The sequence below is a fragment of the Podarcis filfolensis genome (assembly GCF_964270895.1).
Source record: "Podarcis filfolensis genome assembly, chromosome: 2".
NCBI lineage: Eukaryota > Metazoa > Chordata > Lepidosauria > Squamata > Lacertidae > Podarcis > Podarcis filfolensis.
Genome location: NC_139605.1, coordinates 120,567,494 through 120,580,503, shown reverse-complemented (window position 1 = coordinate 120,580,503; position 13,010 = coordinate 120,567,494). Strand labels below are relative to the sequence as shown.

Below are 13,010 nucleotides of genomic sequence, written 5' to 3'. Positions count from 1 at the left end.
TCTGCCTCCCCAAACCACATGCACCCATCAACTGATGGGTGGGAGAACAAGGTTTCAATCTGCATCGGCTGCACAATCCTGTTCTCAGCAGGCTAGGCAGCAAGATTTGAGTGGAGCAAGATCTGGGGATTTAAAAGGGAAGAAGGAGGAGGAGACTTGGCAAAAGAGTCCCCTTATCTTAAGTCTCCTCCCACTTCCCTTTTAAGAGCAGCGCAAAAGGGATTTTGACAGGTGGGCAGCCCCACTTACCTGCCAAGATTTGACCCGTGAAGCAGATCCTGATAAGGGTCTGGCCCATGGAGCCAAAAAGGTGTCCCACCACTGCTCCAAAGGGAGCAAGACAAAATCAAGCACAAGTTCAGATTCTGGTAAGGCAAAAATCAAGCAAAGCAAAAATCAAGTTCCTGGAAGGCAAAGTCAAATAAACTGGGTAGCACCCTGCATAGTTGCTCCTGAAGCTCAAGCCTGAGAGGCATATGAGCAGACTCAAATATTGCTTCAATAAAACAATGAACAGGGTGGTGATACAATGACTACTGCCATCGACACAATATCTGTACACAAACAACGAAAGTCCATAAAAATGGCAAAAGTAGTTTCTTTCCCAAATAGGTTTTATCTTAAAGAATAGCAAACATAGTACTAAGAGTCCACTTGTAATATACCAATGGTTCAGAGCTCAGACATTGTTCTGGTAATCCTATGTTTCATTGCTGAAGAGCTTAATCATCAAGCTTTGTAGCAAATAATATACAACAACAACAATCTTTATTACGGTCCAGAGACCCAACAAAAATAATATACAAGAGAAGACAGAATGTAAATGACTTAAAGCAGGGATATATCTGTCCCCATCTGCGTGTTTCCTTCGGGAGGAGCATAGAAAGAGGACGACGTCCTTCACTTTGTTAAACCTCCTTCAAATATTGCTTCAGCAACCTTCAAACCTAGACTTAAACAGAGGCACAGCTTTGTCCGGGTGACTAGCTCTGGCTCTAGACAGTGAAGCATCTTCACTTGACAGGGCCATGGCTTCAATAGCCATTAACCCTGGTGCAGAGGGAGGCTGAGGTTCTGCTGAACTGCACTCTAAGGGCAACAATGTGACTTCCGCAGGCTAGCGGCTTGCCAACGAAACAGAGAAAAAAGCAGTATTTACAAATGTTGAATGACTGAATAAATAGCTTGTTCCTTCAGCTCTCCTATCTTGAGCTGCCTGAGGCTTTCCTGACTACTTGCACTCCCCTTACTACAAAAGGTTCCCCTCTTTGGCTTGTAACCCCAGTTCCAAACTCTTCTCTTCTGGACATCCTTAGTCCTCATTCCCACCTGAAATGAAGCCTATGTGTGTGCAACGGCTTTTGCTTCTATTTGTTCCTCGTATCTCCTTTTCCCTCCCTCCCCACCCACCCAACCAGGGTGCCTAAATATAGATCATAAGCTGCTTGGAGCAAAGGACTGTCTTTTGCTGATGCTGCTCTGCAAAGCACCCTTCACACTGATAAATAGCTCCATCTCCAAGGCAGGAATCCTTCGCTTCCCTCATAGTTTGATGATGTATCACTTCTAAGGTCAGATAAATTTTGGTTTGCGCCGGTCAGGAAGTTCCCTTTTGGGCTTCCACCAACCATCTTGATCAAGCCAATTAAAACATATTTGGCTGAGTTGCATCTCCCAAGAAGGGCACCCGCTTCTGATTTGAAGGCAGCACGTAAGAGAGGATCCATTCCTCCTTCCTTGACAATCTGAGGGCTCCTGCCAGCCTGCTGAGCACATTCTCATTCCACAGCCCTCCTCGTGTCCTTCCCTGCCAGAGGCATTGCCTAGCATTAGGCGGACAGTTAAAATAGGTTGTGGTACAGACCTTCTCTGATAGGTCTGTGGTTCACTCTCTGCTCCCTCTCCCAATGCCTATTAGGCAACATGTGGCTTGCTGTGCTGATTAAATGTTCTGATATTGCAATGAAATGGCCTCCTCAGGGAATTTGTTCAGTACATGGACAGTATCTCTCTCTCTGTGTGTGTGTGTGTGTGTGTGTGTGTGTGTGTGTGTGTGTGTGTTGGAAAACCAAGCTAGGAGAATGAGATGAATCATGTCTGCCCCTATCTGCCTTCAGCCTGGCTGCACATCATTAAACTGACCCACAGCAAGGTTACATAGATCTTTTATAGTGGAGTTAACTAGGCCCTTGTTTGCAGTTACGAACATTTTAGAAGAGGCGGCTGGAGGGTTGAACTGCAATGAGGGCCACAGTATAAAAGCAGCTTTTGCTGGAGGGCCACAGCTGATGTGCTTATTATAAAGGAATGCAGTTGGAGTAACTTGGATATGTTGTTAATCAACCTGGGTGGTTGATTATTTACTTATTAAATTTCTATACAGCTCTTCGTCTGAGGACCACAGGGCAGTATACAATATAAAAACATGAAAATACATAACATGGTAACAAAAACAAACAATACACCCACCCACACAGTTTAAAAAGCCATATATTGTTTAAAGACCTGGAAAAAGAGGTATATTTTTGCCTGGTGCCTAAAGACATATAATGAAGGTGCCAGGCGAATCTTCCTAGGGGGCTCAGTCCACAAGTGGGGAGCCTCTGCCGAAAATGCCGGTTCTCGTGTTGCTACCTCTGGGCCTCGTGGAGGAGGTACAAAAAGAAGGGCCTCAGAGGTCGGTTCATATGGGGTGAGGCGGTCCTTGAGGTGGTTGTGGTCCTGAGCCACCTAAGGCTTTCTAGGTCGAAACCAGCACTTTGAATTGGGCCTGGAAGCGAATCGGCAGCCAGTGCAGTCGGTCTAGGATTACAAAATAGGCATTGCCTGTGAGGTTTTCAAAATAGGATATCTCCTCTCAGGGCAAAAGACTGGATTTAACCCACTGAGTTGCTTCCCCTTCTGATGCCCAGGCTCTGCCGTTTGTCAGCTCCACCTTGAGGGCCAGCAATGTGCTAGGTGCTGCACAGAACATAGCAGCAATGTAGCCCTGGTTGAGAGGACAGATGCTGTGGCCTGCAGTGGAATGCTGCAGTGTGGAGTGTTTCTGTTCGCTGCTCTCCTGCAGGACAACTCTATTCTATTCTCCCTCTCGTGTTGTTTCCCCCTCCCAGTCCCTGCCCGCAAGCAGCCAGTCAGGATTCTGTGGCCACTGAGCATGCTTGGACCTCATTGTTTTGTTTCCCCCCCACCCCATGTTGGTTTTTTGTGTTGTTTTTTTAAATAGTTCTTGTGCAAGCCTTTGGGGTTCCCCCAGACCTGCTGATACCTCCATTCTGTACTTGCACCAGGCTGCAAGTACCATTGCATCCTTAAGCCTGAAACAACAGCCTTGTATAATTTTTCCTTTTTGAAAAATGCCAAGAAAGGTGTCCATCCTAACATCTGAAGTCTTATTTAAAAACAAACAAACAGCAGCAGCAACAACTCAGCTACTTTACTGCCTAAGCAGAGCTTTTGCACCAGGTGAGACCTACCTAGGTTCATATTTTGGCTACATCAAAAACTCTCTGGGTAGCCTTGGCAAGTCATGCTTCCTCAGTCTCCTGCCCTATGAAGTGGGAGATAATATAATTGCTTGCCTTATATGGTTAAAATGAATAGTCTGTAATTTGCACGGTGAAGGGTGTTATGCAGAGTGCCATCGCCACTGTTTATGTTGCAGCCTTTTGATTCAAAGACTGTGCCCTCTGCCTATCTGAACTGGTGCCTTTGTGGTCGGCAGATGATGGAGAACAGTGTCCGTAGGTCTTATCTTGCCCATTGTAATAGCCCCTGGGGACAGAATTATGGCAGCTATCTCTCTGAAACTCAGTAACAGGAACACTATTGTTTTTATCTTACATCTGGTCAAGGCAGGACAACATCATAATGTATAAAAACACTGCTTTTACTGTTACTATTACTTGGATTTCTTACCCACCCTTTGCCATGAGGACCCAGGGTGTATCGCAGCAATATAAAAATAAAATATCAAAGTCAGTTGTTTAAAATACACATACTATGAAGAATAGAACATTGTGGCGTAGAAAATCAGAGAATTATATTTAGTGGAATGATACTCTTTTGGAGAGCACTTGAGGTACTTTTTAGCTTAGAGACATATACCTCTTTCCCCCTCCCCCTCCAATAATTATGATCTTTTGGTTTCCAGCTATAACAAGCTGGAAACCAAACATAAACCATGTTTATGCGAACGCTGTGGGCTGGATTCAACCAACGGGTCCTGGTAGCAGAAGCCAGTGCTGGCACAGTGGGGCTTTCCGCACACTCCTCTTCCTATGTGCCCCTTGCGCCTCCCTCATCTGCCTTGGGGGGTCGGGGGGAACCCCCAGAACAGCACATGGAAGGAAGAGAGGGAAGATTGTTTTGTCAAGCCCTGATGGAACAATCTCCTTAGCACAACACCCATTGATTTCAGACCTGCCCTGAAGGCCATGTCCATTTGTGTTTATGAACCATGCTTCTTAATGTTTGTGTTTCTGCTTTTTTTCCCAGGGCTCCCTGGTATCCCGTGAAGCTAGTGATAAAGAGAAGGTAATTTGAGATTATGGCTTTCTGGTGAAAGGTGGTGGCTCTCCCTCTGTTTTGATGTGTTGTGAAGTGATTTTTGGCTTGCTGGCTTAAACCTCTAGATGATGATGGACCTCTTTGCAAAGGAAGATAGAGGCATGACCTGAGAGCATATTTATCTCTTTAAAAAATTAGGCAAGGGCATATATGCATTTACATTGCACTCCTGGTATCTGCATGTGCTAGGCAGAATAAACAGATCTTGACTAAACTAGAAGAAGTGGAGACTATGGAGGCTTAAAATATGAGTGAAGGGGTATTACAGGCGAGTTGTTTCCTTGGAATAAGTTTGCAGGATTAATGTTTGCATTGACATCAAATTCCAGGGGGTTCAAAAATGGAGATCAAGAGGGGAGGGGCTATAACTCAGTGGTGGAGTATGTGATGTGAATGCAGAGGATCCCAAGTTGAATTCCTGGTATCACTGGTTTAAAAAAGGTTCCAGTAGCAGGGGATGGAAAAGGACCTTAAAAAGCAGTTGCCACAGGCAGTTCCAGGCTTAGGTGGACCAATGGTTGGCCGCATCTTATGGAACTAAGTAGCATTTAACATTATAGTCAGGATTTCTGTGCGCTGTGATTCTGTTGGAAGCCCAGCAGAAGAATGTAGAAATGAGCACAGAATTCAGCTTCCTGAAAATCCTTTTGAGGCACCCTCAAAAGAGTGAGAGGCAGTAGGAGGCAGGGGGTAATTCTTCAGTGATCTCCTGGCCAGGAGATTTATTGCATAATAAAGGTCCATGTTGTTCTTGAAAGTGATCTTCCTGAAAACTGGGAGTTAGTTACGTTTTATTATTTATTTAAAATACCGTATTTTTCGCCCTATAGGACGCACTTTTCCCCCTCCAAAAATGAAGGGGAAATGTGTGTGCATCCTATGGGGCAAATGCAGGCTTTCGCTGAAGCCTGGAGAGCGAGAGGGGTTGGTGCGCACCGACCCCTCTCGCTCTCCAGGCTTCGCGCAGCTCTCCGCAAAGCGCAGGAGCCCGGCACTGGGCTCCCGCGGCTTGCAGAGAGTTGCCTGCATGCTGAAGCCTGGGCGCGCTGAGCTCAGCACGCCCAGACTTCGCGCAACTCTCCGCAAGGCGCGGGAGCCCGGCGCTGGGCTCCCACGGCTTGCAGAGAGCTGCCTGTTTGGGGGCTGGGGTCAGGGGAAGCTCGGGCTTCCCCAGCCCCGCGCCTGGGGGGGGGGAATAAAATTTTTCCCCTTTATTTCCCCCCCAAAAAACTAGGTGCACCTTATGGGACGGTGCGTCCTATTGGGTGAAAAATACGGTAGTTAGATGGTGCCCCATAACCATGTTCTGCGAGGGCTTGCAAGAAGGTTGAAAGCAAAATTAAAAAATACTTTCAGTGCGCTTCTTCATTGTTTTGGCTCGAGTTCTGCCCTCCAAGTCTAGATTCAGCCAGCTGTTGACTCAGCCCCCATGCCTCCTCTTCATTCGAAATACGTTTCTGTTCCTTTCTAGGGCAAGGAGCTACCAACCCTCAAGGACATTGACTTTCGAAACATGAACCAGAAAGTGTACGTTGACGACGAAGCCAAGAGAGATTTCATGGAGAAATTAAAGAGAGATGTGGAGGTACTGTGGCTTAGGGGGCCTAGCCCTGATACAGTCACAGCAAGACAGGAGCAGCTGGTCAATGCATATCAGTAGGAAATGATCCGCAGGCACAGAAAGGGATTTATTGACAGAACAGGGACTTTTGCGGGAACTACACAGCCATGCTTTGAAACAGGCTCGTTTTTGAGCAATGTTCCCTGATAAAGAGCTTATTCTAGCCCCAAATGTGTTGAGTTTTAATAGGCTTTCAAGCTAGTGTCAAGAAACAGTGGTGCCAGTGCAGGGTTGCATCCCTGCCCCCCGTTCCTAAGAGCTATATGTAACTATTTGTTCAGGGATGGAGAATTGGATCCGGCGAGCAGGATGGATCCTGATCTCCCACGCAACCTAGTGGGCAAGTTTGACTTGACAGTTGCCTGTCCTGTTCATGCTCGTGCAGTTTGGAAATCAAGTTGCGCAGGCCAAGGTGCTGTGCTTTCCAAGGCCCAACAAACAGCGGATTGCCAGGGCTGGCATAGATCATTGGGGCTTCCCAAGTGCTGCATGTTGGGCTTTCCCAGAGCTTTGCAAGTGTCGCCAATCAAATATGTTACTTGGTGTATGGCTGCAGTTCCCAGAGTTCCCTGAGAAAAAGGATTGAATGTCAAAGCATGATTGGAATTGTAGCTCTGCAAAGGGAATAGTGGTGTCCTAACAGCTCTCAGTAGGATGCGGGTGGCGCTGTGGGTTAAACCACAGAGCCTAGGGCTGCCGATCAGAAGGTCGGTGATTCGAATCCCCGCGATGGGGTGAGCTCCCGTTGCTGGGTCCCTGCTCCTGCCAACCTAGCAGTTCGAAAGCAGGTCAAAGTACAAGTAGATAAATAGGTCCCACTCCGGCGGGAAGGTAAACGGTGTTTCTGTGTGCTGCTCTGGTTCGCCAGAAGTGGCTTAGTCATGCTGGCCACATGACCTGGAAGCTGTACGCCGGCTCCCTCGGCCAGTAAAGCGAGATGTCGGCCACGACTGGACCTAATGATCAGGGGTCCCTTTACCTTTACCTTTAACAGCTCTCAGCACCATGGACAAATTACAGTTCCCAGGATTCTTTGGCGGAAGCCATACCACTTTAAGCCATGCCACTTTGGGGACCACTTCAAGCTGTACAGTGCAGCTAGAACTGTTTTTTGGGATGGCAGATCTTCCCCACCCGCCCCAACCCAAATTTGCTGCAATGAGATGAGGTTAGGTTCCAAGACTAGAAAAATGCTCCCAGCCACTATCTCATCAGCTATTATATTTCCTTGGGGACTGAGTCTGCAGAACTGAAAATGCTTCTGCAGTGCAAGATTCACCCTATTAGCCTTAATGACTGCTAATAGCATGGGGGGTGGGAAGGCTGCAGCCGCTTGGAGTTTAATTTCTAACCCAGTATTCCGCACAGCCTTACCCCTTCCATCAGCTGAGTCCCACCCTGACATTCCTCCCCACCCCACCCTCTTAGAGCTGAACATCGCTTGTGACCCAAATCAGGGAAACGATAGAAAATTAGGTTTTGTGATTTACAGAACTTGAAGCATTTTTGAGGACAGAAATTGGAGTCGCCTAGTGACGGCCCCTAGGAATAATCTGCCTGAAATTTTCCTCAGCATGGATGCCCTTCTGCTAGTTGGTCTCTGTGAAAGCGTCTGCACAGGCCGCATTCACATGAGCAAAGAGAGGGGAAGAAGGCCTTGGATTCTTCTGTTTGAATGCCCTGCTTCTGTACTCTGGTGTCTTCTCATATACGTAACACTTCCAGAAAGGGTCCACAAAGTGGCTTACCCCAAAATTCCCCTCTGCTTTCCTGAGAGGGACACCTGGTAGCGGCAGCATATGCCTCGCGTTCAAATGTACCTCAGCCGCAAACACCCGGTGGTGTATCAACCTTGGCTTCCTGTGTGCAATAGAAATATTTTATTTCATTTCATTTTAGAATGAAATGAGGTTGGTTAGATTGGGAGAGAGAAGTAATAATTTTTTATTTTTTTTATTTGTACCCCGTCCATCTGGCTGGGTTTCCCCAGCCACTCTGGGCGGCTTCCAACAAAGATTAAAAATACATTAAAATATCACACATTAAACTTCACTGAACAGGGCTGCCTTCAGATGTCTTCTGAATGTCAGGTAGTTGTTTATCTCTTTGACATCTGATGGGAGGGCGTTCCACAGGGCGGGTGCCACCACTGAGAAGCCCCTCTGCCTGGTTCCCTGTAGCTTTGCTTCTCACAATGATGGAACCGCCAGAAGGCCCTTGGAGCTGCACCTCAGCATCCGGGCAGAATGATGGAGGTGGAGACGCTCCTTCAGGTATAACTGGCCCAATGTCACCCATTGAGCTTTGTGGTTGAGTGGGGGGTTTGAACCAAGGTCTCCCTGGGCCTAGTCTGACACTAACTACAACTTTGAATACTTGAAATGTGCGTAACTTTATTTATGATGATGGTTACTTCAAAGATAGATGCACAAGGGGAAACTGAGCCATATGTTGTTAATATTCACATGCACAAGGATTTACGGAGTATTAAATTTTATTGCATTTGCATTTTTCCCATCCTGTAGCAGAGGTAATTCTTCCCTCCTCTGTTTTATCCTGACAACAATCTTGTGAGGTCGGTAAGGCTGAGATGATAATGAGTTTCATGGTTGAGAGAAAATTTGAACGAGCCGTACAGTCCCTCCACCGAAAGAGCTGTTGTAGCATCCTGGTTAAGCACGTGAGATTTGAGCCAAGAAGTCCTTGGAACAAAATCTCAGATATGAGTTCTTACAGCCTTGACCCAGCACCTGGGATCTGCAGGTGCTGCTGACCTGATCTGTGTGTAGTGCCGTAAGGATTACTGAGATAATTACATGAAGTGCTTTGAACATTCTCAAGCACTGTAGAAATGCAAATTATTAGCACGAGTAGTGGGACTATTATGCCAGGGTGGCATAATGGTTACAGTGTTGACCTATGACCTGGGCGACGAGGGTTCAAATCCCCACTCAGCCATGAAGCTCACCTTGCACCAGTCACCATCTCTTAGCCTCACCTTCCTCACAGGGTTGTTGTGAGAATGAAATGGGTAGGAGGGGAACCATGTGCACCACACTGAGCTCCTTGGAAGTACTAATAATAGTACTGCATCCATTAATACAAGTAAATGCTTTCCAAATAATCCCTACTCCTTCAGTGCTTTAACTTCTCTCTCAGTGAGAATGAGAATGCCTTAAGCACCTGAAGAACTGAGGCACATATTCACACAAGCGTGGACTGAGACCCTAAAGTAAAGCTCTCTAGGTCTCTAAGGCCCCATACTGGGGTGTGGGGTGGTTTGTGGCCCCTTCCCTGCCTCTTGATGCCAGTCGTGTCACTTGCGCATGACATTTTTGGCTCCCATTGTGTAAGTGTTCAGTCTGTGGTGCTGGAGAAGTTTTGGTGGGTTTGCCAGCTTTCTCAGCATTATGAAGAAAATACTGATTACTAATGGTGCTTCAGTCAACTGAGCGGAGGCAGAAGAAGGACAGGAGTCTGAGAGTCAAAACCTGGAGGCATTCCAGTTACAAAGGAGGTACACAGCTTTGAACAGCCAAGGCAATTAATCATGGGGACAGACTGCCAGGAGAGGGTGGTTCTCTTTTCTCCCCCCCCCCCAAAGAAACACCACATGCCACCTTTGGATTAAAACTGCACTCCCTTTTTAAAGAAGAGGAAATGGTCTTCATTTTTCCTGATGAATCCAAAGTAAATTCTGCCGTCTGGGTTTTGCACTTACGATCAGTAGCTGAATTCCTACACAAAAGGTACCGTATTTTTCGCTCTATAAGACGCACCAGACCATAAGACGCACCTAGTTTTTGGAGGAGGAAAACAAGAAAAAAAATATTCTGAATCTCAGAAGCCAGAACAACAAGAGGGATCACTGCACAGCAATCCCTCTTGCTGTTCTGGCTTCTGGGATAGCTGTGCAGCCTGCATTCGCTCCATAAGATGCACACACATTTCCCCTTACTTTTTAGGAGGGAAAAAGTGAGTCTTATAGAGCAAAAAATACGGTAATTTAATCCGTAGTTAACCCTTGGTATGTTTGTAAAACAGGCAACCCCCGGCTTGCACAAGGGTTTCATTCTGGATCATCGCGTGCAACGGCGGAGCATGCATAAGCCCGTTATGCTCCCTTTTCCAGCCACTTCCAGATCGCCACAGTGTACATGTGCACATGTCTATTGGGCACGTGTATCTTGGTCGTTGCCTGTATTCTGTTGGAAACTGCTGGGGCAACCCAGTCAGATGGGTGGGGTATTATTATTATTCTGCATTGCACATGGGGTTGTCCGTTTTACTCATGCAGAGACAGCACTGGACAACAACCAGTTTTTTAGAGGCGTTCCACGTGTAATAACTAGAAAGCAAGCCCATTGTTAACTTCTTAGTTTATTGACAATTGTGTCCATATGTTCAGTTCCTAGTGCAACTAAAGATTATGGACTACAGCCTACTGTTGGGGATCCATGACGTGCAACGAGCTGAACAGGAAGAAGACGAGGATGTGAAAGAGGAAGAGGAAGATGGAGAGGGTGAACCTGGGGGTGTGGCATCAGTAGGTTCCTATGGAACTTCTCCTGAGGGTATTGGCAGCTATCTCAACTCCCACAAGCCTTTGGGACCTGGCGACTTTGACCCTTACATTGATGTCTATGCCATAAAAAGTGCTGAAAGTAAGTAAGGACAAGAGGGAACTTCCCACAAGTCAACTTTGTCTTTAGTCAAGACACCTTAATTATCCTCTGTGACACAGGAGTCAGTCTGCCTACTTTGTGCCTTTGATTGTATATTTCACTGAAGGCCAATATTCCAGCCACTTATTTACACATTGCAGCAATCTATAGCAGCTCTCCCTTTGCCCCCACCCTTGTGGGAAGCAGCAAACCACAATCCTTGTTTTAGGTTTTGTGTCTCAACTAGGAGTCGTGGCTGGTTCCCCCCACCCCCAAACAAACCATGACATGAAGCTAAGATTTGTTTTTGACTTCTATTTGCTATTTGCTTCTGTGAAACAAACCACATTCCCCAATTCAGATAAAACACTAGACCTAACCCAGGGGTCCTGGTTTGTTGCTCCCGCTTGTGGAGAAGTAGGAGCCATTTACACGCTCTATGCTTTACCATGACATGGTACGTGGGTGGCGCTGTAGGTTAAACCACAGAGCCTAGGACTTGCTGATCAGAAGGTCGGCGGTTTGAATCCCTGCGACAGGATGAGCTCCCGTTGCTTGGTCCCTGCTCCTGCCAACCTAGCAGTTCGAAAGCACCTCAAAGTGCAAGTAGATAAATAGGTACTGCTACAGCGGGAAGGTAAACGGCGTTTCCGTGCGCTGCTCTGGTTCTCCAGAAGCGGCTTAGTCATGCTGGCCACATGACCCGGAAGCTGCACACCGGCTCCCTCGGCCAATAAAGCGAGATGAGCGCCACAACCCCATGAGCGTCAGTCATGACTGGACCTAATGGTCAGGGGTCCCTTTACCTTTACCTTTTACCATGAAATGCAAACATGGCTAAAAGAGTGTTTTACCATGAATGCTGTGGAGTTAACTGGGGAAGAAAACTGCAGAAATCAGAGACAGAACTTGACTAGATTGTTGTATGTATGCATGCATCAGCAAGATTGTAGTGCAAGTATGTTATCTACCCTTTGGCACCAAATTTCAACGCCTTTTAATTTTTAAGAAAAGGTTGTAGACCTTGAGGGTGCACACAAAAGCTATTTCAGCTAGTGCCTGCAACGATCTGAGATGTCAAACAGATTTACACAAGATACCCATGAACAAGCTTCCATTTTTTGCCTTATGTGGATCCTGTTGTGATCCTGAAGAGCTTCATAGGACACAAGACACAAGAGCTTCATGGGAGACTCTGCCGTTAAAAACTAGGTCTTGGAAGTCCTGCCTGGCCCTCTGAGCCAGATTTCTCTTCTTTGAAGTCATCACTCCTTCCTCCTTTGGGTCTTTCTTAAATGTGGAATCTAAATGCCAGCTAAACTACACACAAATAAGAAGATGTGTACATCTGCTCAACTTGCTTAGTTTTGATTGCAGAAAATGTGGCTTGTGGGAGAGAGGGTGGCTCACACAGCCCTTGCTGTAGGCAAGTCAGGTGGATATCTGCTTCCTGGAGAGGAGTCAGATTTGATAATAGGGATTTTGAAGTTCACTTCCTGCCACTGTAGTATTTTCTGGATGCTGCCACTGGTGGCTTCATCTGTAAAATGCAGGCTTCATTAGGAAGAAACATGTAGAAGATGAATTAATCATTCGTGAATTGTTTGCTATACTTGGGGCAGGAAGGGATTCTTCCCAAATTTAACTGATATAATCTAATGTTCCTTATGTGGCTTTTTTTGTCTTTCCTCCCAGCTTGAGCTTTTTTCACTTTCTTGAGTTATTGGGCATTTTTCAGTTCTTATGCTACTTTGGTTTGGTGCATCCTATTAATTCCTACTTACGTCCCATGTACCCTTGACGGTGTAGTTTTATGCATTGGGTGGCGGGGGGGGAGTGCTGACAGGTTCCCTCCTGCCCCCACCCCGTCCTAAGATTCGGTAACTCGCATTTTGCCCTGTTGGAATCCAGTGCAGAAAGAGCCTCATGGCATGAGGGGTGTGTGTGTGTGTGGTGGTGGAATGCAGAGGGTAGCAGTGCCCGTGAGCTTCATTGACTCTTTACTTTTCTAGATAGTCCCCAGAAGGAGGTTTATTTCATGGGCCTGATTGACATCCTCACACAGTATGATGCCAAGAAGAAGGCTGCCCATGCAGCTAAGACCGTCAAGCACGGGGTGAGTCTGGCCTGCACAGTTCTTCACACTGGGCCCCCTC

The 13,010-nt window shown here is 46.7% G+C and overlaps 1 protein-coding gene across 3 annotated transcripts in view; it reads left to right on the top strand.

Annotated features, from left to right (window-relative positions):
• Window positions 1-13,010, top strand: part of PIP4K2C (phosphatidylinositol-5-phosphate 4-kinase type 2 gamma) — a 41,623-nt gene that overhangs the window by 26,161 nt on the left and 2,452 nt on the right. For all 3 annotated transcript variants that reach the window (XM_083599664.1, XM_083599665.1, XM_083599666.1), the window contains 4 exons: window positions 4,498-4,536; window positions 6,041-6,154; window positions 10,599-10,854; window positions 12,867-12,970. In XM_083599664.1, the coding sequence (XP_083455790.1) occupies window positions 4,498-4,536; window positions 6,041-6,154; window positions 10,599-10,854; window positions 12,867-12,970 (513 nt within the window). The remainder of the gene's footprint in view (window positions 1-4,497; window positions 4,537-6,040; window positions 6,155-10,598; window positions 10,855-12,866; window positions 12,971-13,010) is intronic.